We start from the raw sequence: 25,167 nt of genomic DNA, 5'->3' as shown, positions 1-25,167 counted from the left end.
CCCTCATCCCTATCCTGTATATCTCGTCCCCTCATCCCCATCCTGCTATATCCCATCCCCTCATCCCTATCCTGTATATCTCGTCCCCTCATCACCATCCTGCTATATCTCATCCCCTCATCCCCATCCTGTATATCTCGTCCCTTCATCCCCATCCTGCTATATCTCATCCCCATCCTGCTATATCCCATCCCCTCATCCCTATCCTGTATATCTCGTCCCCTCATCACCATCCTGATATATCTCATCCCCTCATCCCCATCCTGTATATCTCGTCCCTTCATCCCCATCCTGCTATATCTCATTTCCTCATCCCCATCCTGCTATATCCCGTCCCCTCATCCCTATCCTGTATATCTCGTCCCCTCATCACCATCCTGCTATATCTCATCCCCTCATCCCCATCCTGTATATCTCGTCCCTTCATCCCCATCCTGCTATATCTCATCCCCTCATCCCTATCCTGCTATATCTCGTCCCCTCATCCCCATCCTGTATATCTCGTCCCTTCATCCCCATCCTGCTATATCTCATCCCCTCATCCCTATCCTGTATATCTCGTCCCTTCATCACCATCCTGCTATATCTCATCCCCTCATCCCCATCCTGTATATCTCGTCCCTTCATCACCATCCTGCTATATCTCATCCCCTCATCCCCATCCTGCTATATCTCGTCCCCTCATCCCCATCCTGCTATATCTCGTCCCCTCATCCCCATCCTGCTATATCTCGTCCCTTCATCACCATCCTGCTATATCTCGTCCCATCATCCCCATCCTGTATATCTCATCCCCTCATCACCATCCTGCTATATCTCATCCCCTCATCCCCATCCTGCTATATCTCATCCCCTCATCCCTATCCTGTATATCTCGTCCCCTCATCCCCATCCTGCTATATCTCATCCCCTCATCCCCATCCTGTATATCACGTCCCTTCATCACCATCCTGCTATATCTCATCCCCTCATCCTGCTATATCTCATCCCCTCATCCTGCTATATCTCATCCCCTCATCCCCATCCTGCTATATCTCGTCCCCTCATCACCATCCTGCTATATCTCATCCCCTCATCCCTATCCTGTATATCTCGTCCCCTCATCCCCATCCTGCTATATCTCATCCCCTCATCCCCATCCTGCTATATTTCATCCCCTCATCCCCATCCTGCTATATCTCGTCCCCTCATCACCATCCTGCTATATCTCATCCCCTCATCCCCATCCTGTATATCTCGTCCCCTCATCCCCATCCTGCTATATCTCATCCCCTCATCCCCATCCTGCTATATCTCGTCCCCTCATCCCCATCCTGTATATCTCGTCCCCTCATCCCCATCCTGTATATCTCGTCCCCTCATCACCATCCTGCTATATCTCGTCCCCTCATCCCCATCCTGCTATATCTCATCCCCTCATCCCCATCCTGTATATCTCGTCCCCTCATCCCTATCCTGTATATCTCGTCCCCTCATCCCCATCCTGTATATCTCGTCCCCTCATCACCATCCTGCTATATCTCATCCCCTCATCCCTATCCTGTATATCTCGTCCCCTCATCCCCATCCTGCTATATCTCATCCCCTCATCCCCATCCTGCTATATCTCATCCCCTCATCCCCATCCTGTATATCTCATCCCCTCATCACCATCCTGCTATATCTCATCCCCTCATCCCCATCCTGTATATCTCATCCCCTCATCACCATCCTGCTATATCTCATCCCCTCATCCCCATCCTGTATATCTCGTCCCCTCATCACCATCCTGCTATATCTCGTCCCCTCATCCCCATCCTGTATATCTCGTCCCTTCATCCCCATCCTGCTATATCTCATCCCCTCATCCCCATCCTGCTATATCTGGCCCCCTTATCCCTACCCTGGTATGCATGGCTCCCATCAGAAAAAAAATTAAAAAAAACCAAACCATTACACTTGCCGTCCTGCGCTCCTTCACAGCGTCTTGTTCTGGTGCCAGCAGCTGATTTATACTTGTAAGCAGCACATGGTAGGGACGTCATGCGCTGCTTACATGCCGAGGACAGCTGCCAGAATACTCACTGCTCCCCACGCTGTGACTATGTGCGTGGAAAGCAGTGAATAATCGTTGCTCTTTAATAGCGGGTACAGCGTTATGAAAAGCCGCCGGCTTCCTGCAGCTGCCAGGTATTCACGTGTGGGCACTACTAAAGGGAATGAATATTCACTGCATTCTACTCCTTAAGTAGCGGGCACATTCGAACGCCCGTCAGCTGCGGGTAACGGCTTGTCGACTATTAAAGAGAAATGAGTGCCTCCTGTGACCCGCTGCTCATTCACCTCCTCATCTACAACCAAAGCAGGTACATACAGACTGTAAGACACACCTCATTCTCCTCCACATTTTTGGAGGAAAAAAGTGCGTCTAATAGTCCGAAAAATACGGTGTACATGTTTGGTATCTACGTACTCGTACTGACCTGGTGAATCATATTCCCAGATAGGCATAAAAAACAATTGTGAAATTGCACCTTCTTTTCTTTAAAAAACAAGCCCTCATATGGCTATGTGGACAGGAAAATAATGAAGTTATGGCTCTTAGAATAAGGGCAGGAAAAACCAAAAGCACAAAATAAAAATAAATGGAACAATCGCAAGGTCATGAAGGGGCAAAAATACATTGCAAAAAAGAAAAAACATTTTTAGTTTTGCTCTTTTGAGAATATAACCCAATATCTGGTCACAGTTCCAATACAAAGAGCACAATAGATATCTTTCCTTTCTCTAATTCTCCCTTTTTAATAGTAAAAATAGAAGAATGAAATAAAAAAAGCTTTATATTATTTTTATTTTTTTTTACCAGGGACAATAGTGTAGAAAACTATTCTGCAGTATAATAAATAGCCTTCAAACAGGAGACGAGAAAAGTTTTGTTTTCAGGCAAAGTGGCTGACGGATTTCATCAGCAAAAAACACCACTGAAATCCATGGTTTTATTAAGAAACCCCACAGAACAAAACAGAGCTTAAAGGTTTATCCGGTTTCAGAAATCCCATCTCTAAGCATAGCTGGATTATAAAACAATCTTCTTTACTCGCCTTTCACCACTGCTCTTGGGGTCTGCGCTGGTCTGCAATACTGACGCAACGTCGACAGCGCTGTACCCGATAGCTGAGCTATGGAGCTTTGCCTCAGTCAAAAGCAAGAGCTGCAGAGCTCACCGATTGGCTGCAGAGCTCACCGATTGGCTGCAGAGCTCACCGATTGGCTGCAGAGCTCACCGATTGGCTGCAGAGCTCACCGATTGGCTGCACCGTTGTGGCATGACGTCAGTACTGTATAAAAACAGGCATCGGAAGTCAGGGTAGAGACTCAGAACCGGGCCCAGGGACATTGAGTAAAGCAAAGTTTGCCACCAGAAAACCCTTCAACAATACAGATAATATGCAGTAGAATATATTATATATATTTTATTGTTACCGGGAGATCTCGTTTTCTTTGTCTTTTTCAGCTTCTCTTCTAAGTGGAGAGTTGATCTGATCCAATTTTTTAGATGGAGAAACATTAAAACTTTTGGTTTCGGTGTTCCAGCTTACCCTGTATTGAAAATGCGACACAATTAAGGTCTGGCCGAAATAAAGTCTCTATACAGGTTACTTGGCTTTAGAGATGGAAAATAGAATAAAAGCACAAAATGTTGTCCAAATAATTATAAATGAGCAGCTACTTCTACAAAACAAAGAAATCAGTAAATGAAAGGGAACCGGTCACTAGATTCCTGCTGCGTGAATCAGAGCCGAGCTGCGTGACTGCAGCCAGGTAAGTTCTTTCTGAAAAGCTGCGGTGCTACAGGGGACACATAGCTTGCAAGGACTAAGTGGACATACTTGACTAGTCCGATGACATCCCAGGCCGGCTTCTGCCCCCTGCTAGAGCTGATTACAGGTCCCAATCACGTGAGGGTATAGCGAGAGGCTTATCAATCATAATGGAGCGGTGCAGGGAGAACATGGCTGAGGACACAAGTGGACGAGTCAGGTCAAGTCTCATGCTATAGACGCCAGCCGGATATTTTAAACTATCTTTTCTCTAAAATGCCACTGTGTCTAGAATTTAGTGAAAGGTTCCCTTGAATCCCTTCCCGACATAAACAGTTACATCATATGTTGGGTCCCTGACTTCGAATCAGGCTTGCAAGCCGAGCCTGCATCTTTCCCAGCAGATGATTGCTTAAGTATAACGCCATCATCTGCCTCTAACAGCAATGGTTGGAATGTAGTGCAGCCCCCTAAAAAAAAAAAAAAAATAAGCTATAAAATTTGGCATCTGCATACTGTCAGTTTTACCATATAGTGAACCTGGTAAAGAAAATAACCCAAAGACAATTGTGGAATTGCACTTTTTTTTTGTAATTTCAACGCAATTTTTATCCCTGTGTTTCACTGCATCACATGATAAAATAAATGGCGTCATTCAGAAGTACAACGTGCCTGCTATAATCGAGCCCTCATAAGGTTATACGAACAGAAAAATAAAAAGTTATGGCTCTTGCAAATAGGGGAGAAGAAAAAAAAATAGCCTAGTAATGAAGGGGGGTTAACATTTTTATACACGAAGGGTAGATTTGGCCAGAATTTATGCCTGGTCCAATCTTTGCCGCCACTGATTTATCTGTGGAAACCATCTATAAAGAGGCCAAAGATGCGGCATAAATGTCGACCACGACGGCCATTTTCCACCTCTCATCCAGTTTCTGTGCGTGTGATCCATTTCTGACAAACGTTACTGTCCTCACTTGGATTTTTCTCCAGGCAGCAGTCAGAATACCTTAGTATTTGGAGCAAAGCTTTTCTAAAATATTTTGCACTTTTCCTTTTTGTGGCTTTGCTCGTCTATTGGCCCGTTACACTGTCATACCGGTCGTCAGCCGCATGTTCATAAAGCATTGTAATTCTGAACCTTTTGGGGGATGGCGAAGGAGAGGTCGGATTGGGGGGTATCCAAGGAGTTTTCTTCTCTTTGAGAACTGGACGATTCTCCTTCAGTTTGAACGACACCGTTTTCTCCTGGAAACGTGACCGCTGGGACGGCTCAGTCTGTCGAGGCTGCTGGAAGCCCTAAGAGAAGACCGCGTCAAATAATTACGATATAAAACATAGCAAAAATGAAACATCAAAAAATGTGAAATGTCTAGAATACTTTCCTATAAAAACTGTACTAAACAAATGTATGCTACTGAGGCTGTGATATCAGAGGTCGATTCCTACATTCCAGGCATTTATAATAAAGTGCTCAAAATCTAACAAAGTAATTTTCTTATAGTCAAAACCATCAGGGTCCCAAATACATTTTCTAACCACAATGTTTGCCAAGTGGCAAAAGAAACGCGTCGACAGTGCTGGACATGTCACTTCGAGTAGGTGTTGTGGTAACAGGTTTGTATACACGGCACGATTCATCAAAGCATTTACCCCAGTCAGTCAACATAAAAATATTTTGGTGTACCTCAAGACTTTACTAAAATTTAGCAATTTTTGGCGTTCTTACGCCATCCTCGCCAAGGTCTGACAAAGTGGGTGGACCTGGGGGTGACGGGGGTGTAGCGACCATCGCTTGGCAAATTCATGAGGGACGGCGTTCACAACTCCACAAATCTTCCACCACCAGGGACTGGATGAAGATTGGTGGCGAGTCGCACAACGAGGTGCACGCCACCGGTCATATGCTCCCGATTCATTAAGCAGCATGTGCCTCTTAATGAATCGGGGTCATCGGATTCCAGCCCTCTCTCCTCATTAAGATCGGCATGAACACTGGTCTTCATGAATCGGAGTCATAAATTTTTTTTGTATGAGGTGGTGAAAAATTCTGAGTTTTGTTGTGGAAATCATTAAAAAAAAATCTCTCCTTATTTGTGGAACTTTTATAGGTTATTGTTTGATTCCTGAAGCGTTTTCCTAGGATGTTTTCTGAAGCCTTTTGATTGGATAGTGCTTAATTTGGAGCAGATTCCTCCAGAAAATGCTTCAAAGAAGTGATGTGTCCTCAGGTGTTTCCAAAGACTGAAGCTTAAGACAAATGCTCCAAAGACTAAGAATAGGAACAGCAAAGTGGTTCTACAAAGTGGTTCGGTTAAGTGCGGGCACCGGGCAGGTTAGTAAAGCTATTAACCTGTCGATTAACCCCATATCTGCACGGTAATAGCATTTTTTTCAGGTGACAGGTTCCCTTTAAACACTACTAAGGGTATGTGCCAACAATCCGGAAGTGGCATCGCTTTGGAAGCAGTGTATGTTCACTACATACACAGTGCTGCAATCTACTGAACGCAGGTGAATCCGCATGTGTCCACTGACCCGTGCAGATTCAATGCGTCCCATTCATTGTATGGGTGAGATTTATCTTGCAGAGACTCCAGTATCCACAAGAAAAATTGCCATGCTGCGGTCTGAAGAGATGCACCGCATGTCGGTCTCCACGGGTGAGCAGAAGGCGTCTGTGGATGCATGGTGGAGATGGGATTTCTTGAAATACAGCCACTATGCTGAAATATCTGGGCACTACGGGTTGGATGTTGCGGAAGTACGCAGCATCCAACCCGCAGTGTTTACTGATTGTGGACACACCCTACCTGTGCCCATCATTATAGAGGACACGTCACCCCTCAGATTGGTTTGGTGAATACTTGCATTTCTCATAAAATAACAATCCTGGAGCATCTGATCTTAGGACCCTAAATTGGCCTATGTGTCTGTAATTCCTCCCAGACTTGTTTTTATAGGGGATTACCAGATAGGGGGGTGTCCATATATAGTCTTAGGCCTCCTTTACACTTCTGTGTTTCTCCAGTACAGGTAGTATCTGGTTTTTTTTTCAGATACCACACGTACCCAGTATAACCTATGGTGCTATGCACATGTGTTTTTTTCTAGTAGCACAGATCACGAGGGCCAATACACATCTATGGGTCCATGAAGACAGCAGAGGGATGGCGTCAGCGTACAGTCTGTGTTTAACATTGCAAAGTATAGCAGAAGCTTTGTAATTTATCTTTTTCTTTTATCCATACGGGTGAAATACTGATGACACTGATGGTAAAAACAGACACACAGATGGACAATACTGATGACACCAGTACCATTTTTCATGTGCATCTTTTATTCAGATGTGTGTAGGAAGCCTTAAAAGGGGTATTCCTATCTCCAAGATCCTACCCTAATATGTCGTAGATGTAATAATAATAATTAGCATTAATATTAGCAAATACCTCCAATTAGAAATGTGATGAGCGAAGGTGCTCAGATAAGGTGTTATAAGGCCATGCCTAAATAACGTGTTTGAGTCCCCGCGGCTCCATGATTCATTGCCTATTTGTTCTAACAGCTGCAACACATGCAGCCGCAGGCACTCGAACATATCGAGCACGCCCAAGAATCTCAGACAACATCTTATTCTGAGTACATTCGCTCATCACTAATAGCAAATCAGAAAAACTATGCTACATTTCTAACTGGAGGCATTTGCTAAAATTACTACACCTACTCCATATTAGTAACATAGTAACATAGTTAGTAAGGCCGAAAAAAGACATTTGTCCACCCAGTTCAGCCTGTATTCCATCATAATAAATCCCCAGATCTACGTCCTTCTACAGAACCTAATAATTGTATGATACAATATTGTTCTGCTCCAGGAAGACATCCAGGCCTCTCTTGAACCCCTCGACTGAGTTCGCCATCACCACCTCCTCAGGCAAGCAATTCCAGATTCTCACTGCCCTAACAGTAAAGAATCCTCTTCTATGTTGGTGGAAAAACCTTCTCTCCTCCAGACGCAAAGAATGCCCCCTTGTGCCCGTCACCTTCCTTGGTATAAACAGATCCTCAGCGAGATATTTGTATTGTCCCCTTATATACTTATACATGGTTATTAGATCGCCCCTCAGTCGTCTTTTTTCTAGACTAAATAATCCTAATTTCGCTAATCTATCTGGGTATTGTAGTTCTCCCATCCCCTTTATTAATTTTGTTGCCCTCCTTTGTACTCTCTCTAGTTCCATTATATCCTTCATGAGCACCGGTGCCCAAAACTGGACACAGTACTCCATGTGCGGTCTAACTAGGGATTTGTACAGAGGCAGTATAATGCTCTCATCATGTGTATCCAGACCTCTTTTAATGCACCCCATGATCCTGTTTTCCTTGGCAGCTGCTGCCTGGCACTGGCTGCTCCAGGTAAGTTTATCATTAACTAGGATCCCCAAGTCCTTCTCCCTGTCAGATTTACCCAGTGGTTTCCCATTCAGTGTGTAATGGTGACATTGATTCCTTCTTCCCATGTGTATAACCTTACATTTATCATTGTTAAACCTCATCTGCCACCTTTCAGCCCAAGTTTCCAACTTATCCAGATCCATCTGTAGCAGAATACTATGTTCTCTTGTATTAACTGCTTTACATAGTTTTGTATCATCTGCAAATATCGATATTTTACTGTGTAAACCTTCTACCAGATCATTAATGAATATGTTGAAGAGAACAGGTCCCAATACTGACCCCTGCGGTACCCCACTGTTCACAGCGACCCAGTTAGAGACTATACCATTTATAACCACCCTCTGCTTTCTATCACTAAGCCAGTTACTAACCCATTTACACACATTTTCCCCCAGACCAAGCATTCTCATTTTGTGTACCAACCTCTTGTGCGGCACGGTATCAAACGCTTTGGAAAAATCGAGATATACCACGTCCAATGACTCACCGTGGTCCAGCCTATAGCTTACCTCTTCATAAAAACTGATTAGATTGGTTTGACAGGAGCGATTTCTCATAAACCCATGCTGATATGGAGTTAAACAGTTATTCTCATTGAGATAATCCAGAATAACATCCCTCAGAAACCCTTCAAATATTTTACCAACAATAGAGGTTAGACTTACTGGCCTATAATTTCCAGATTCACTTTTAGAGCCCTTTTTGAATATTGGCACCACATTTGCTATGCGCCAGTCCTGCGGAACAGATCCGGTCGCTATAAAGTCCCTAAAAATAAGAAATAATGGTTTATCTATTACATTACTTAGTTCCCTTAGTACTCGTGGGTGTATGCCATCCGGACCCGGAGATTTATCTATTTTAATCTTATTTAGCCGGTTTCGCACCTCTTTGGTATTGGGATCGGATCTTGGTGAAGGGCATACCCCTTAATGGGTGCAATCAAACAGTTGAATAAATCAGAATGCAGTGCACAGACTGGCCGGCGGATCTCTTGACCAGATGGTGACAGCTGCATAGAAATACATGAAGCGGTCACGCTTGGGTCAGGACAGCCACCAGCGAGTCCGTGCACTGGGTTTTGATCTCGGTCTAATTAATACAGCAGTCTGATTGCGCCCTAACCTTGTCCAATCAGTCCCGTTTGACAAAGAGATGCTCCAGAATTATTCATGGAGTATACTCGCACTTAATAAATCAGACCTGCCATGATCGCTGGCATGTCCGTGCACTTTGTACCTTTGGCCTCTGGGGAATCAGCACTCCTCTGCTCTTGTTCTGCCCCATGGAACTTCTGTGCAGTCCTTTCAGGTGTCCGGATTGAATTAAGGCTTCTAGACCTGATCGTAGAGCCGATCGTCTCTCTGGAGTAGATGGCTGATGCGGTGGGGTGGGTTCTGTTTGCACTGCAGCGTGCATGGATTCGGGAGGGTCATCTGCATAAAGGAAATGGGAAAACAGCGGGTTTTCATCATTATTATATGTGGGAGGAACATCACATCTAGCAGATGAAAGTGGTGACAAAAGATGTAACCCCGGTGATTGCAGGTCCTGCTTCCCTATCCACAATGACCAGCGACTGCTGGGGAAAATGAAGCATCACACATATTAGCCGCTCATACTAATGGGTGATGGCTGGAAGTTCTGCCAGACCAGGAAGCGCTTTTTGCAAAACTTCTGTTTCAAGTGACAGACTGGGGTCCTAAATTGGGAGCCCCCTTTTATGACATCTATATGATCTAATGGGTGACCAGCACTAATGACACACATAACAGTATCATAGAGATTTAACAGCAAGCTTAGCCCATAAATCGCACATAAATCTGCCTCACTTTTCTGCTGTTCTGTTGCTGTAGTTCACATTGTTCTTTGGGATGATAGAATTAGGACTGAACAAAAATGAATTGTAACGACAGAAGTAACAACTGAAAATAATTTATATGCTCGATACATCTAAGCACTGGCAGAGTATTGCTGAATTTCTTGCATTGTAATCACATATCCACAATTGCACATTTTGCTTGGTCAGGAGGTGCTGACTTTTTTCCATGGTACAGTGGGGGGTGGTAGTGCCTTCCTCTGTTTTAGGCATTTGTTGCCCATTGCTGTTATTTTTAAACAGAATAATGCAGAATCCTACCAATCACATGTTTTCTCTGCAGATTTGAACCACAGAGAAGCAAATATGTTTTCTGTAGGGAGCGATATGAATGCGGTTGTCCTGCTAATTGTTTGTTTTTGTGGGTCAGACACCCAGCAACCCCACTGGTCAGCTGCTCTTGTGGACAACAGCGCAGACAATGTTGACAGCCGCAGAGAACAATGCTCTGCCATCAACTATTTGTTGTAGGTGCTGCAGATCCACTTAGCCGGGTGTCAGACCTCCACTAATCTGATATTAATCATCTATCCTGGGAATAAAGGTACCGTTACACTAAATGACTTACCAACGATCACGACCAGCGATACGACCTGGCCGTGGTCGTTGGTAAGTCGTTGTGTGGTCGCTGGGGAGCTGTCACACAGACGGCTCTCTCCAGCGACCAACGATCAGGGGAACGACTTTGGCATCGTTGAAACTGTCTTCAACGATGCCGAAGTCCCCGGGTAACCAGGGTAAATATCGGGTTACTAAGCGCAGGGCCGTTGGTTACCATTGTAAAAGTAAAAAAAAAAAAAAAAAAAAAAATAGTGCATACTCACATTCCGATGTCTGTCACGTCCCCCGGCATCAGCTTCCCTGCACTGTGTCAGCGCCGGCCGGCCGTAAAGCACAGCGGTGACGTCACCGCTGTGCTCTGCTTTACGGCCGGCCGGCGCTGACACAGTGCAAGGAAGCTGACACCGGGGGACGTGACAGACATCGGAATGTGAGTATGTACTATTATTTTTAACTTTTACAATGGTAACCAGGGTAAACATCGGGCTACTAAGCGCAGCCCTGCGCTTAGTAAACCAATATTTACCCTGGTTACCAGTGAACACATCGCTGGATCGGCGTCACACACGCCGATTCAGCGTCACACACGCCGATTCAGCGATCACAGCGGGTGATCAGCGACCAAAAAAAAGGTCCTGATCATTCGCAGCGACCAACGATCTCCCAGCAGGGGCCTGATCGTTGGTCGCTGTCACACATACCGATTTCGTTAACGATATCGTTGCTACGTCACAAAAAGCAACGATATCGTTAAAGAAATCGTTATGTGTGAAGGTACCTTAAGTCATCCATACAAAAGCAGAGGAGCACCTTACTAAGGGGATTGGCTCACACAAGCTGATCAGAATGAGTCCCAAGTAGATAACATTCATACATATAGTAAATGCGGCAGTAACGCAATGTGAAATAAATGTATACGATAGATAGACACCTGAGAAAGGTTCTCAACAGCACCGAAACGTTGCTGAGCCCCAATGGGCTATTAATACATTTCAAAAACCTGACCTGCACATCCAAACATAGACTGAGTGTGAACAGGTGCTGAACCCAGAGTCGCCAACTCGTATATAGTTAAGTAAAAAGGGCAGCACACTGCAGCGCCAAAACATGCAAACTTGAAAACACGAAATTTGAACTGCATTACTGCACTAGAAATATGAAAAATGAGAGCTTTTAGCACATAAAAATGGCCATATTTATGTGTACCTCGTAGCCACTTTATGGCATCTCTCTTATACGAGGTCCTACGCTTGACCTACCTCACCGAGAATAAACGTCTCCATCTGAATGGGTACATGTGAAACCTCTTCTTGGACTCAAATTCTCTCTTTCTGTGGAGGGGTATTGGACCTACTATAATTAAAACACCTGTGGCTAGGAGGCGGGGAGTGCACGATCAGAAGGCTAAAGAATACATTTCAAAAACCTGACCTGCACATCCAAACATAGACTGAGTGTGAACAGGTGCTGAGCCCAGAGTCGCCAACTCGTATATAGTTAAGTAAAAAGGGCAGCACACTGCAGCGCCAAAACATGCAAACTTGAAAACACGAAATTTGAACTGCATTACTGCACTAGAAATATGAAAAATGAGAGCTTTTAGCGCATAAAAATGGCCATATTTATGTGTACCTCGTAGCCACTTTACGGCATCTCTCTTATACGAGGTCCTACGCTTGACCTACCTCACCGAGAATAAACGTCTCCATCTGAATGGGTACATGTGAAACCTCTTCTTGGACTCAAATTCTCTCTTTCTGTGGAGGGGTATTGGACCTACTATAATTAAAACACCTGTGGCTAGGAGGCGGGGAGTGCACGATCAGAAGGCTAAAGAATACATTTTTATGCGCTAAAAGCTCTCATTTTTCATATTTCTAGTGCAGTAATGCAGTTCAAATTTCGTGTTTTCAAGTTTGCATGTTTTGGCGCTGCAGTGTGCTGCCCTATTTATTTAACTATATACGAGTTGGCGACTCTGGGTTCAGCACCTGTTCACACTCAGTCTATGTTTGGATGTGCAGGTCAGGTTTTTGAAATGTATTCTTTAGCCTTCTGATCGTGCATTCCCCGCCTCCTAGCCACAGGTGTTTTAATTATAGTAGGTCCAATACCCCTCCACAGAAAGAGAGAATTTGAGTCCAAGAAGAGGTTTCACATGTACCCATTCAGTGGCTACGAGGTACACATAAATATGGCCATTTTTATGCGCTAAAAGCTCTCATTTTTCATATTTCTAGTGCAGTAATGCAGTTCAAATTTCGTGTTTTCAAGTTTGCATGTTTTGGCGCTGCAGTGTGCTGCCCAATGGGCTATTAAATCACAGTTTATCCTAAATTCTTGATGGAATGCTGCTTTCATTTTTTTCATAGATAGATAACCTAGTAATGTTAGGACATAACTTATTTAAGGTTCTTCTATTTGTACCTTTTGCATTACTGCATATTACATTCACGTAGAGCGGCGCACACCTCCATAACTGACCACTTGTAGAACATCCGCAGCAAAGTTTCCCCAAAGTAAATATTTTCGAGACTAACTAGAGATTAGTTATCCAATGTGTAAAACTAAACAGACCCATGTCTTACCAACCACAAGACGTCTATTCACATGTGCCCGGCTCTCCTCCCGATGCGTGATTTCTTTATGGACAGGCTGGGGACAGCGAGCTTCTCTAACAGGTGACGCAGCATTTCTTGAAACCTTTACCACAGGTGGAGATTTATTTGCAGCCGTATGTGACAATGGCTTTCTTGCATCTGAAGATATTTTAGTTTCAAGAAGAACATCCAAGTCCTGAGTGAATGAAAAAAAGTGTGAGAGGGGCTGGAAATTGGAAGATCAATAGCCATTTGGCTTTTAAACAATAGTTTGACATTATGATTACATGGGCTATAAAATGATACAGACATCGTACAACTGTAATGTGAAGTTACCTCCACCCGCTGGAGAATAGAGATGATTAGATTGGAAGCCGCGGGATCACCTCCGGTTTCCAGCTTTGCCGTGCAGAGCGACAACTGACGGATGATGTGTCCGAGCTCCTTATAGAAGGAGGGAATCTGCTGTTCGCCACGTTCATTCAACTGTGTGATAAACAGCTGCAGGGCGCGGATGGCTCCTCGGTGGATAGCTGCCAGTCGAGACATGGCACGAGTCTGATAGGAAGGCAAAAACAAAACATTGTTTGTAGTAGGGCTGGCGTCATATGGGCACCATAGATGTGCAGCACAGTAGCTGTGCCCACATCGTCAGCAGTGGGTGTAAGCGGAAGATTGTTGCATTGGCCATGATCCCCTTCTATTCTGGATATTCAGGGCTGCAATATTGCAGTGAAACGCTACCACTGCATCTAAATGGCGAGACCCCGCTGACCCCCGCAGAATCCCAAAAGGGGCCAATGGATTACCACTGTAGCTGGAAGCACAAAAAGGAGCCCCAGGTGAACTAGCTGTGCATGCCATAGGCAGGGCCTGATAGACTATACATCAAAATAACTATGAACGCCTTATGGCTACAGAAATAGACTCATGGCTGCGGAGACACAAAAGGAAATGACTGTGACCTTGAGAGGTTAAAGGAAAACGCCAGACACAGAAGAAGTACATTGTGCAGGATTAGTCTTTCTTGACCCTTTCCTACATGGCGACCACAAGAGAGCATTTGGCAGTCACTTATTCCCGTACCTTCTTTGCGGGTTTGATTTTCTGGGGGCTCAGCTTCTCTAAATCTTCTTGAATTTCTTTTACCTATTAAATAGAAAAGTGACAACATTAGAAGCTGATAAGCGCAGTGTGAACGGTGGCATAAAATCTGCACCTACTAACAGCTTTGGTGGAGGGTGCCAGAGGTCGGACCCCTGCCATCTGATATTGGACGACCTTATACTAAGCATAGGTCACCAATGTAGAAAACCTGGATAACCCCTTTAACCCCTGCAAATTCCAAGTGCAGTGAAATTGTAGAGAAAAAAATAAAACAATTCTTTTTTGGAAACTCTTTTTATGGTGTATATTTTGGGGTAAAAATTCCTTCACAATATGATTTTCCCCATCAGAACGACTATGGCTATACCAAACGTACAGGGTTTTTTTTAGTATTTTAATGGTGGAAAAAAAAAATCTGAAGTTTGAAAAAAAAAAAGGGGGGGGTTGTGTCGACATTTTCCAAGACCCGTAATGTTTTATTTTTCAGCTGTGTGACGGCTTATTTTGGGATAGATGCGACGTTTTGATCCCATGTTACTGTATTGAGGTATTGCAGCGATAAAAACTGTAATGTTGGCGCTCTTTAATTTTCTTCATTAATGGTGTTTACCGATCGGGTTAATTACTTTTATATTTTGATAGATTGGACTTTTCTGAACAGGGCGATACCACAGGTGTGCATTTTCTTTTTTTAAAATGTATTAGCTCTTTTTTTAAAGAGGTAAAAGGGGGGCTTCTTCTGTGCCCCCAGAGCCCTGGATTTTGTACTTAGCTTCTACTTGTTATTGTTCTGATTATTTGCTGCCTGCAGTTTTTTTTCGGCTATTATTGATAACAGTGAAGTACGATCATTACAGATCAATCTGATTACCAGGCTTATTTCCTATTTTTATGCCCGTAAGCATCGGTGCGTTGCATGGGCAGCTTTTAGTGCGGTGGTTTATCACTGATTTATTCCCCAATTCCCATTATGTTACACTGTTCGGAGGGGAGTACGTTCCCCGCCTGCAGCTTTTGTGGCTTACGAGAGTCCTCTATGCACCATTTATCAGTATTATCCTACTTATCACCCGTAAGCGTCATTACCTGCTGCTGTAAGACGTAGAGCATCCGGGCCGACCGGGCAGCTCGCTCCTGCTGGCGTATGCGGCCTCGGACTTCTTCTAATGGATCTAACGAGTCTCTGTGGCGTTCTGAGAGAGGCCAGGAAATGAGAGAAAGCAGAAAGTGAGGCGCTGTATATTAAATCCATGGTAGTAATTCAGGTCTCATCCAGAATTTGGAGAGGGTTCTTCACACTTTATTTACAGACATAAGATGCATCCATGACATAACAGACCTTCTACACTCAGAGCAGTCCTTCATATGAGGGGTAGCTGCAAGTATATCAGGTCACTGCTTTACATGCACCATTTAAGCAAAATTTTAATCAATGCTGACCTTTCTTAGCAAGTTCTTCAATTTTCTGCATGTAAGAGTGCAGCTCCTTCTGTAGACGCTTCACCTCGTGCTCACTGGGGTCCATTCCTCTCCGAGGTCCTTCACCAGGACCAGGATCCCGTGTCGGAGGCGAGTCTGAGACCCCCGTGTCTATCCTGCTCCGATCTGGGGTATACACATACACTCTGGCCCCAGATCTGGTCACTTCATGTTTTACTGAACCACTTGTGGCCCGCGCTTTGCTCGCCCTCTTCCTCTCACGGCTGTCTGACACCCCATTGGTTTCGGGATGCGTTTGCTCCTTACACACCACCTTGTCCCGTAAATGCTTCCGCCTGACATCCCTCTTGGCAAGCTGGACAGCGAGGTTCAGCCGCTCCTCAGAGACGATGCTGAAGGACACAGGAGAACGGGGATTCTGGAGAATATGTTCAGCTGCTAAATGGTCGGAGTATAGATTCTGAGGTGTGGAAAGCTTCTCTATTACGATGGGGGAGGGGTTCGTGTACTGGGCGGCTAAATTACTTGAGTTTGTTAGGACATCCAAATTAAATCGAAGCTGTGGGCAAAAAAAGAAAAAAGAAAATCATTTCATAGAATTGTCCTCCAAAATCATCTATGCAACCTTTGCTGGAAAAGTGAGAGGGCTTCCAATATGGCCGCCATTACAGTTCTCACAGGAAGCAACGTCCGGGCCATCCCTTCATCTACTACAGACAGGGGTGAGGTCAGAATAAGCAAAAGGTGAATTATCGTTATATCTATCACTCACAGGACTGATGGCTGTTCTGTCTGTCCCAGAGAGGGGATTACTCATGGGCACCATCAATCCAGGTACATAAGGAATTGTAGGACCCCTGTTCCTGCGATCAGACCACCTGTGATCACACATGAACTGTGCTATGGGAAGGCAGTATATTTTGCTTTTGAGAATCCGTCTAAAACTATTTTTCCCCTAAACCGGTGTATATATAATGTAGATGACTTGTTTGAGGGAGGGGACAGAGCTGCGGCAATGACGATGACGACTCGTTTCCATACCTCCCAACCGTCCCGGATCCAGCGGGACTGTCACGATTTTGACAGTCTCCCCCGCTGTCACGGCCGAGACAAGCATGTCCCGCACTGGTTGGGAGGTGTGGAGAATTTATGACTCCATTACCGATGCCATTTTATAAACGCCGCCTAATAAAAACTAAGTAGGTTTTTATCTTTGGAAAAATGGCCGTCCTCAGTGATGTCAGTAGAACATCTGGAGACAAACCTGGGTATTACAGTGCGCACTCTTGTGTTTAGAATTCTGTTAGGGAATGCACCGCCGGAGATTGATTGCTGGAGACTTGTCTGACAGGCCCATCCACCAATCAGGAGAAGGGCTGAGCGGCAGCTAGGAAGGATGGAGCGGGAAGAAGAGTCGGTGGAGTTTCCTTTGTAAGGCAAGTATTACAATGCATACCTTCTCATGGAGGTGCTTACTGAGCATAAAGTTCTGTGCGTAGTGCGTCTGCATGTCGTGTGTGTTCTGACACTGAATACTGCATACCCAACTTGCCATGGTGCTGCTGGATGAGGTAAGTAAGCTGCCTTATGTGTGGGGTCAGGAGGTGTTTACAGTGTGGATATAGCAGAGCCATGTGTGTACGAGGTCAGGTGTATGAAGCGGAGCTAAATGTGTACGAGGTGTACGGAGCGGAGCCGCGTGTGTACGGAGCAGAGCGCGTGTGTACGGAGCAGAGCGCGTGTGTACGGAGCGGAGCCGTGTGTGCAAAGTGTGAGCGCAGCTGCGTGTGTAGGAGTAGCTATGTGTGGCCATTATACGGTACAAAGTATCATGTGCGGCCAATATACAGTATGGAGCATCGTGTGTGGTCATTATACAGTATGGAGCATCATGTGCGGTCATTATACAGTATGGAGCATCATGTGTGGCCATTATACAGTATGGAGCATCATGTGTGGCCATTATACAGTATGGAGCATCATGTGTGGCCATTATACAGTATGGAGCATCATGTGTGGCCATTATACAGTATGGAGCATCATGTGTGGCCATTATATAGTATGGAGCATCATGTGTGGCCATTATACAGTATGGAGCATCATGTGTGGCCATTATACAGTATGGAGCATCATGTGTGGCCATTATACAGTATGGAGCACTATGTGTGATCATTATACAGTATGGAGCATCATGTGTGATCATTATACAGTATGGAGCATCATGTGTGGTCATTATACAGTATGGAGCATCATGTGCGGTCATTATACAGTATGGAGCATTGTGGGGCCATATTTTTTTTGTTTATAATTATTCTTTATGAAACAGTGTGATCAGCAGTGCTAAATGGGTGTGGTTGGGACGTGGATATGGGTGTGACTAGTTATGAATGGGTGTGGTCACAGGCCTGGCCTAAAATTTGCTGCAAACTTTGTCCCTCTTTCCCATCTTCAAAAGTTGGGAGGTATGCGTTTCAGGGAAATGGCAGAGGCTGCGGCAATGACGACTCCTTACAGGCAGGGGCAGAGGCTGCGGCAATGACTATGACAACTCGTTTCAGGCAGCCTGGCTGCGGCAATGACGACTCCTTTCAGGCAGGGGCAGAGGCTGCGGCAATGACGACTCCTTTCAGGCAGGGGCAGAGGCTGCGGCAATGACTGACAACTCGTTTCAGGCAGAGGCTGCAGTAAGGACAACTCGTCTCAGTGAGTGACTGCAGCCCCTGCCCCTGATGACCAGCATGCACTGCGATTCTCAAAGTATTAACCCCTTTCTGATCTCGGACGTGATAGTATGTCCGAGGTCAGATCCCCTGCTTTGATGTGGGGTCTGGGGGTGAGGCCACATCAAAGCCGCGACATGTCAGCTGTTTTGAACAGCTGATATGTGCGCGCAATGGCGGTGAGTGGAATCGCGATCCACCCGCCGCTATTAACTAGATAAATTCCGCTGTCAAACGCTGACAGCGGCATTTATCTACCGCTTCCGGCCGGAAATGCGCTCATCGCCGACCCCATCACATGATCGGGGGTCAGCGATGCGTCGGCATGGTAACCAGAGGTCTCCTTGAGAGCTCTATGGTTACTGATGCCGGCTTGTTGTGAGCGCCACCCTGTGGTTGGCGCTCATAGCAAGCCAGTAATTCAGCTACATAGGAGCGATCTGATGATCGCTGCTATGTAGCAGAGCCGATCAGGCTATGCCAGCTTCTAGCCTTCCATGGAGGCTATTGAAGCATGGCAAAAGTTTAAAAAAAGTTAAAAAAAAAAAATGAAATAAATAAAAAAATATAAAAGTTTAACCCCTTTACCCCCAAGGGTGGTTTGCACGTTAATGACCAGGCCAATTTTTACAATTCTGACCACTGTCCCTTTATGAGGTTATAACTCCGAAACGCTTCAACGGATCCTGGTGATTCTGACACTGTTTTCTCGTGACATATTGTACTTCATGATAGTGGTAAAATTTCTTTGATAGTACCTGCGTTTATTTGTGAAAAAAACGGAAATTTGGCGAAAATTTTGAAAATTTCGCAATTTTCAAACTTTGAATTTTTATGGAATTAAATCACAGAGATATGTCACACAAAATACTTAATAAGTAACATTTCCCACATGTCTCCTTTACATCAGCATAATTTTGGAACCAATTTTTTTTTTTGTTAGGGAGTTATAAGGGTTAAAAGTTGACCAGCAATTTCTCATTTTTACAACACCATTTTTTTTTTAGGGACCACGTCTCATTTGAAGTCATTTTGAGGGGTCTATATGATAGAAAATGCCCAAGTGTGACACCATTCTAAAAACTGCACCCCTCAAGGTGCTCAAAACCACATTCAAGAAGTTTATTAACCCTTCAGGTGTTTAATAGGAATTTTTGGAATGTTTAAATAAAAATGAACATTTAACTTTTTTACACAAAAAATTTACTTCAGCTCCAATTTGTTTTATTTTACCAAGGGTAACAGGAGAAATTGGACCCAAAAAGTTGTTGTCCAATTTGTCCTGAGTACGCTGATACCCCATATGTGGCAGTAAACCACTGTTTGGGCGCATGGGAGAGCTCGGAAGGGAAGGAGCGCAGTTTGACTTTTCAATGCAAAATTGACAGAAATTGAGATGGGACGCCATGTTGCGTTTGGAGAGCCACTGATGTGCCTAAACATTGAAACCCCCCACAAGTGACACCATTTTGGAAAGTAGACCCCCTAAGGAACTTATCTAGAGGTGTGGTGAGCACTTTGACCCACCAAGTGCTTCACAGAAGTTTATAATGCAGAACCGTAAAAATAAAACAAAATTTTTTTCCCACAAAAATTATTTTTTAGCCCCCAGTTTTGTATTTTCCCTAGGGTAACAGGAGAAATTGGACCCCAAAAGTTGTTGTCCAATTTGTCCTGAGTACGCTGATACCCCATATGTGGGGGGGAACCACCGTTTGGGCGCATGGGAGGGTTCGGAAGGGAAGGAGCGCCATTTGGAATGCAGACTTAGATGGAATGGTCTGCAGGCGTCACATTGCGTTTGCAGAGCCCCTAATGTACCTAAACAGTAGAAACCCCCCACAAGTGACACCATTTTGGAAAGTAGACCCCCTAAGGAACTCATCTTGATGTGTTGTGAGAGCTTTGAACCCCCAAGTATTTCACTACAGTTTATAACGCAGAGCCATGCAAATAAAAAATATTTTTTTTTCCACAAAAATTATATTTTAGCCCCCAGTTTTGTATTTTTCCAAGGTTAGCAGGAGAAATTGGACCCTAAATGTTGTTGTCCAATTTGTCCTGAGTACGCTGATACCCGATATGTGGGGGGGAACCACCGTTTGGGCGCATGGGAGGGCTCGGAAGGGAAGGAGCATCATTTGGAATGCAGACTTAGATGGATTGGTCTGCAGGCGTCACATTGCGTTTGCAGAGCCCCTAATGTACCTAAACAGTAGAAACCCCCCACAAGTGACCCCATATTGGAAACTAGACCCCTCAATGAACTTATCTAGATGTGTTGTGAGAACTTTGAACCCCCAAGTGTTTCACTACAGTTTATAACGCAGAGCCGTGAAAATAAAAAATCTTTTTGTTTTCCCACAAAAATTATTTTTTAGCCCCCAGTTTTGTATTTTCCCAAGGGTAACAGGAGAAATTGGTCCACAAAAGTTGTTGTCCAATTTGTCCTGAGTACGCTGATACCCCATATGTTGGGGTAAACCCCTGTTTGGGCACACAGGAGAGCTCGGAAGGGAAGGAGCACTGTTTTACTTTTTCAACGCAGAATTGGCTGGAATTGAGATCGGACGCCATGTCGTGTTTGGAGAGCCCCTGATGTGCCGAAACAGTGGAAACCCCCCAATTATAACTGAAACCCTAATCTAAACACACCCCTAACCCTAATTCCAACGGTAACCCTAACCACACCTCTAACCCTGACACACCCCTAACCCTAATCCCAACCCTATTCCCAACTGTAAATGTAATCTAAACCCTAACCCTAACTTTAGCCCCAACCCTAACTGTAGCCCCAACCCTAACCCTAACCCTAGCCCTAACTCTAGCCCTAACCCTAGCCCTAACCCTAGCCCTAGCCCTAGCCCTAGCCCTAACCCTAACCCTAGCCCTAACCCTAGCCCTAGCCCTAACCCTAGCCCTAACCCTAGCCCTAACCCTAGCCCTAGCCCTAATGGGAAAATGGAAATAAATACATTTTTTTTTATTTTTCCCTAACTAAGGGGGTGATGAAGGGGGGTTTGATTTACTTTTATAGCGAGTTTTTTAGCTGATTTTTATGATTGGCAGCCGTCAGCCGTCACACACTGAAAGACCCTCTTTATTGCAAAAAATATTTTTTGCAATACCACATTTTGAGAGCTATAATTTTTCCATATTTTGGTCCACAGAGTCATGTGAGGTCTTGTTTTTTGCGGGACGAGTTGACGTTTTTATTGAAAACATTTTTGGGCACGTGACATTTTTTTATCGCTTTTTATTCCGATTTTTGTGAGGAAGAATGACCAAAAGCCAGCTATTCATGAATTTCTATTGGGGGAGGCGTTTATACCGTTCCGCGTTTGGTAAAATTGATAAAGCAGTTTTATTCTTCGAGTCAGTACGATTACAGCGATACCTCATTTATATCATTTTTTTATGGTTTGGTGCTTTTATACGATAAAAACTATTTTACAGAAAAAATAATTATTTTTGCATCGCTTTATTCTCAGGACTATAACGTTTTAATTTTTTTGCTGATGATGCTGTATGGCGGCTCTTTTTTTGCGGGACAATATGACGCTTTCAGCGGTACCATGGTTATTTATATCTGTCCTTTTGATCGCGTGTTATTCCACTTTTTGTTCGGCGGTATGATAATAAAGCGTTGTTTTTTGCCTCGTTTTTTTTTTTTTTTCTTACGGTGTTTACTGAAGGGGTTAACTAGTGGGACAGTTTTATAGGTCGGGTCGTTACGGACGCGGCGATACTAAATATGTGTACTTTTATTGGTTTTTTTTTTTTTATTTAGATGAAGAAATGTATTTATGGGAATAATATTTTTTTTTTTTTTCATTATTTTGGAATATTTTTTTTTATTTTTTTTACACATTTGGAAAATTTTTTTTTTACTTTTTTACTTTGTCCCAGGGGGGGACATCACAGATCAGTGATCTGACAGTTTGCACAGCACTCTGTCAGATCACTGATCTGACATGCAGCGCTGCAGCCTTCACAGTGCCTGCTCTGAGCAGGCTCTGTGAAGCCACCTCCCTCCCTGCAGGACCCGGATCCGCGGCCATCTTGGATCCGGGGCTCGAGCAGGCAGGGAGGGAGGTAAGACCCCCGCAGCAACGCGATCACATCGCGTTGCTGCGGGGGGCTCAGGGAAGCCCGCAGGGAGCCCCCTCCCTGCGCGGTGCTTCCCTGCACCGCCAGCACATCGCGATCATCTTTGATCGCGGTGTGCCAGGGGTTAATGTGCCGGGGGCGGTCCGTGACCGCTCCTGGCACATAGTGCCGGATGTCAGCTGCGATAAGCAGCTGACACCCGGCCGCGATCGGCCGCGCTCCCCCCGTGAGCGCGGCCGATCGGCTATGACGTACTATCCCGTCCAGGGTCAGATAAGCCCAGGGCACCTCGACGGGATAGTACGTCTAAGGTCACAGAGGGGTTAAATCACCCCCCTTTCGCCCCATTCAAACTAAAACAATAAAAATAAAATCAAATGTACACATATTTGGTATCGCCGTGTTCAGAATCGCCCGATCTATCAATAAAAAAAAAGTATAAAAATTAAAAAAGCCAAAATTACGTTTTTTTGGTCGCCGCGACATTGCATTAAGCTGCAATAATGGGTGATCAAAAGAACTTATCTGCACCAAAATGGTGTCACTAAAAACGTCAGCTCGGTGTGCAAAAATAAGCCCTCACCCGACCCCAGATCATGAAAAATGGAGACGCTACGAGTATCGGAAAATGGCGCAATTTTTTTTTTTTTTTTTAGAAAAGTTTGGAATTTTTATTCACCACTAAGACTAGGCTCACATTGTGTTAGTGGGTGTCCGCTAACGGACTCCGTTACATGGCGCAATTGTTGCAATTAACGCCATGTAACGGATCCATTAGCGCACCCATTGACCGCAATGTGCTAACGCATCGCTAACGTATGCCATTTTTGGCATGCGTCTGCGATGTGCCGTTAGTTTTGGACGGACCTCGAATGCTGCTTGCAGCGTTCAGGGTCCGTTCCTCACTAGCGCAGATCGGGCATTTGCGCTAGCAGGATTGCCGAACGCAATCCATTTTTGGACATTGCGTTAGCGCAATCCGTTAGCGTATCCGCTAAACGGATTGCACTAGCGCAATGTGAACCTAGCCTTAGTAAAAAATAACCTTAGACGTGTTTGGTGTCTATGAACTCGTACTGACCTGGAGAATCATAGCGGCAAAAGCCAAACAAAAAACACGCATGGGATTGCACTTTTTTGCAATTTCACCGCACTTGAAATTTTTTTTCCGATTTTCTAGTACACGTCATGGTAAAACCAATGATGTGGTTCAAAAGTACAACTCGTCCTGCAAAAAACAAGCCCTCACATGGCCATATGGACGGAAAAATAAAAAAGTTATGGCGCTGGGAAGGAGGGGAGCGAAAAACGAACACGGAAAAAGGGAAAATCCCAAGGTCATGAAGGGGTTAAAGAGAAAGTACTATTAAAAAAATCAGTTACAGTACGGGGGAGAGGGATTTTCAATTAAAGCATATTGGAAGAGATTAGATTGTGACATTACACAGATATTAGGAGCGGAGCAGTGCGGGGGTCCGCCATTGTTGGGGGTCCCGCCATTGTTGGGGGTCCCGCCATTGCTGGGGGTCCCGCCATTGCTGGGGGTCCCGCCATTGTTGGGGGTCCCGCCATTGTTGGGGGTCCGCCATTGTTGGGGGTCCCGCCATTGTTGGGGGTCCCGCCATTGTTGGGGGTCCGCCATTGTTGGGGGTCCGCCATTGTTGGGGGTCCCGCCATTGTTGGGGGTCCGCCATTGCTGGGGGTCCGCCATTGCTGGGGGTCCCGCCATTGTTGGGGGTCCCGCCATTGTTGGGGGTCCGCCATTGTTGGGGGTCCCGCCATTGTTGGGGGTCCCGCCATTGCTGGGGGTCCCGCCATTGTTGGGGGTCCCGCCATTGTTGGGGGTCCCGCCATTGTTGGGGGTCCCGCCATTGTTAGGGGTCCCGCCATTGTTGGGGGTCCCGCCATTGTTGGGGGTGCGGCAGGTCCCCACCTGTTATAAAGTGATGGCATACCGCAGCGACCGAGGAGAACAGCTGTTGTGCAACTACAACTCCCAGCACACCCTGTCAGCCGCCATCAGCTAAGTCTCACCTGTGTCCCCCTGTGCCGCTCCATGACTGCTGCTCGTGTGTGAGGGGCCGCGCTCACTGTCCTCCCCCATTACTTCCCCACATTGGACCCTTCCATTTCTCTTCCTTGTGAATAACACGTACATCTGCTCATTCCGACCTCCATTTCCTTTCTATACAGCAGTTGAAACCGGCGCCATGACAACTGCTGAGCAACTACGAGTGCCCGCGCGGCCCAAACCTAATAGGAAGCCACTTACGGGCGGTAATAACGTTTACATGCGCGGGAGCTTTATCAATAAAGTTTCTTTTGTTTGAATAGACTAATAAAAGAAAGATGTCGTGCTCGTCGATTGAACAGAACGTGAAGTCTGTAGCTGCCATTGCTATGAATGCTGTGTTTTGTCTACAGCGCTATCTACATGCCAATAGCTTGCCCATCAATCCCTTATTAAAGATGGCGGCAGAGGCGTCACTGCC

At 45.2% G+C, this 25,167-nt stretch overlaps 1 protein-coding gene across 1 annotated transcript in view; it reads right to left on the bottom strand.

Annotated features, from left to right (window-relative positions):
* KIAA0753 (KIAA0753 ortholog) overlaps positions 1-24,941 on the bottom strand; it is a 44,650-nt gene extending 19,709 nt beyond the window's left edge. Inside the window, exons 1-9 of the mRNA XM_069761257.1 lie at positions 24,710-24,941; positions 15,846-16,404; positions 15,492-15,598; positions 14,385-14,447; positions 13,635-13,856; positions 13,287-13,494; positions 9,498-9,694; positions 4,942-5,099; positions 3,463-3,579 (exon numbers count right to left, since the gene is read on the bottom strand). Coding sequence (XP_069617358.1) covers positions 3,463-3,579; positions 4,942-5,099; positions 9,498-9,694; positions 13,287-13,494; positions 13,635-13,856; positions 14,385-14,447; positions 15,492-15,598; positions 15,846-16,404; positions 24,710-24,733 — 1,655 coding nt within the window. The 5' untranslated portion in view covers positions 24,734-24,941. The remainder of the gene's footprint in view (positions 1-3,462; positions 3,580-4,941; positions 5,100-9,497; positions 9,695-13,286; positions 13,495-13,634; positions 13,857-14,384; positions 14,448-15,491; positions 15,599-15,845; positions 16,405-24,709) is intronic.
* Between the last annotated feature and the right edge of the window lie 226 nt (positions 24,942-25,167).

The sequence above is a fragment of the Ranitomeya imitator genome, chromosome 3, assembly GCF_032444005.1.
Source record: "Ranitomeya imitator isolate aRanImi1 chromosome 3, aRanImi1.pri, whole genome shotgun sequence".
NCBI classification, from domain to species: Eukaryota; Metazoa; Chordata; class Amphibia; order Anura; family Dendrobatidae; genus Ranitomeya; species Ranitomeya imitator.
The sequence above is the reverse complement of the archived record's forward strand: the minus strand, read 5'-3'. Positions and strand labels throughout refer to the sequence as shown.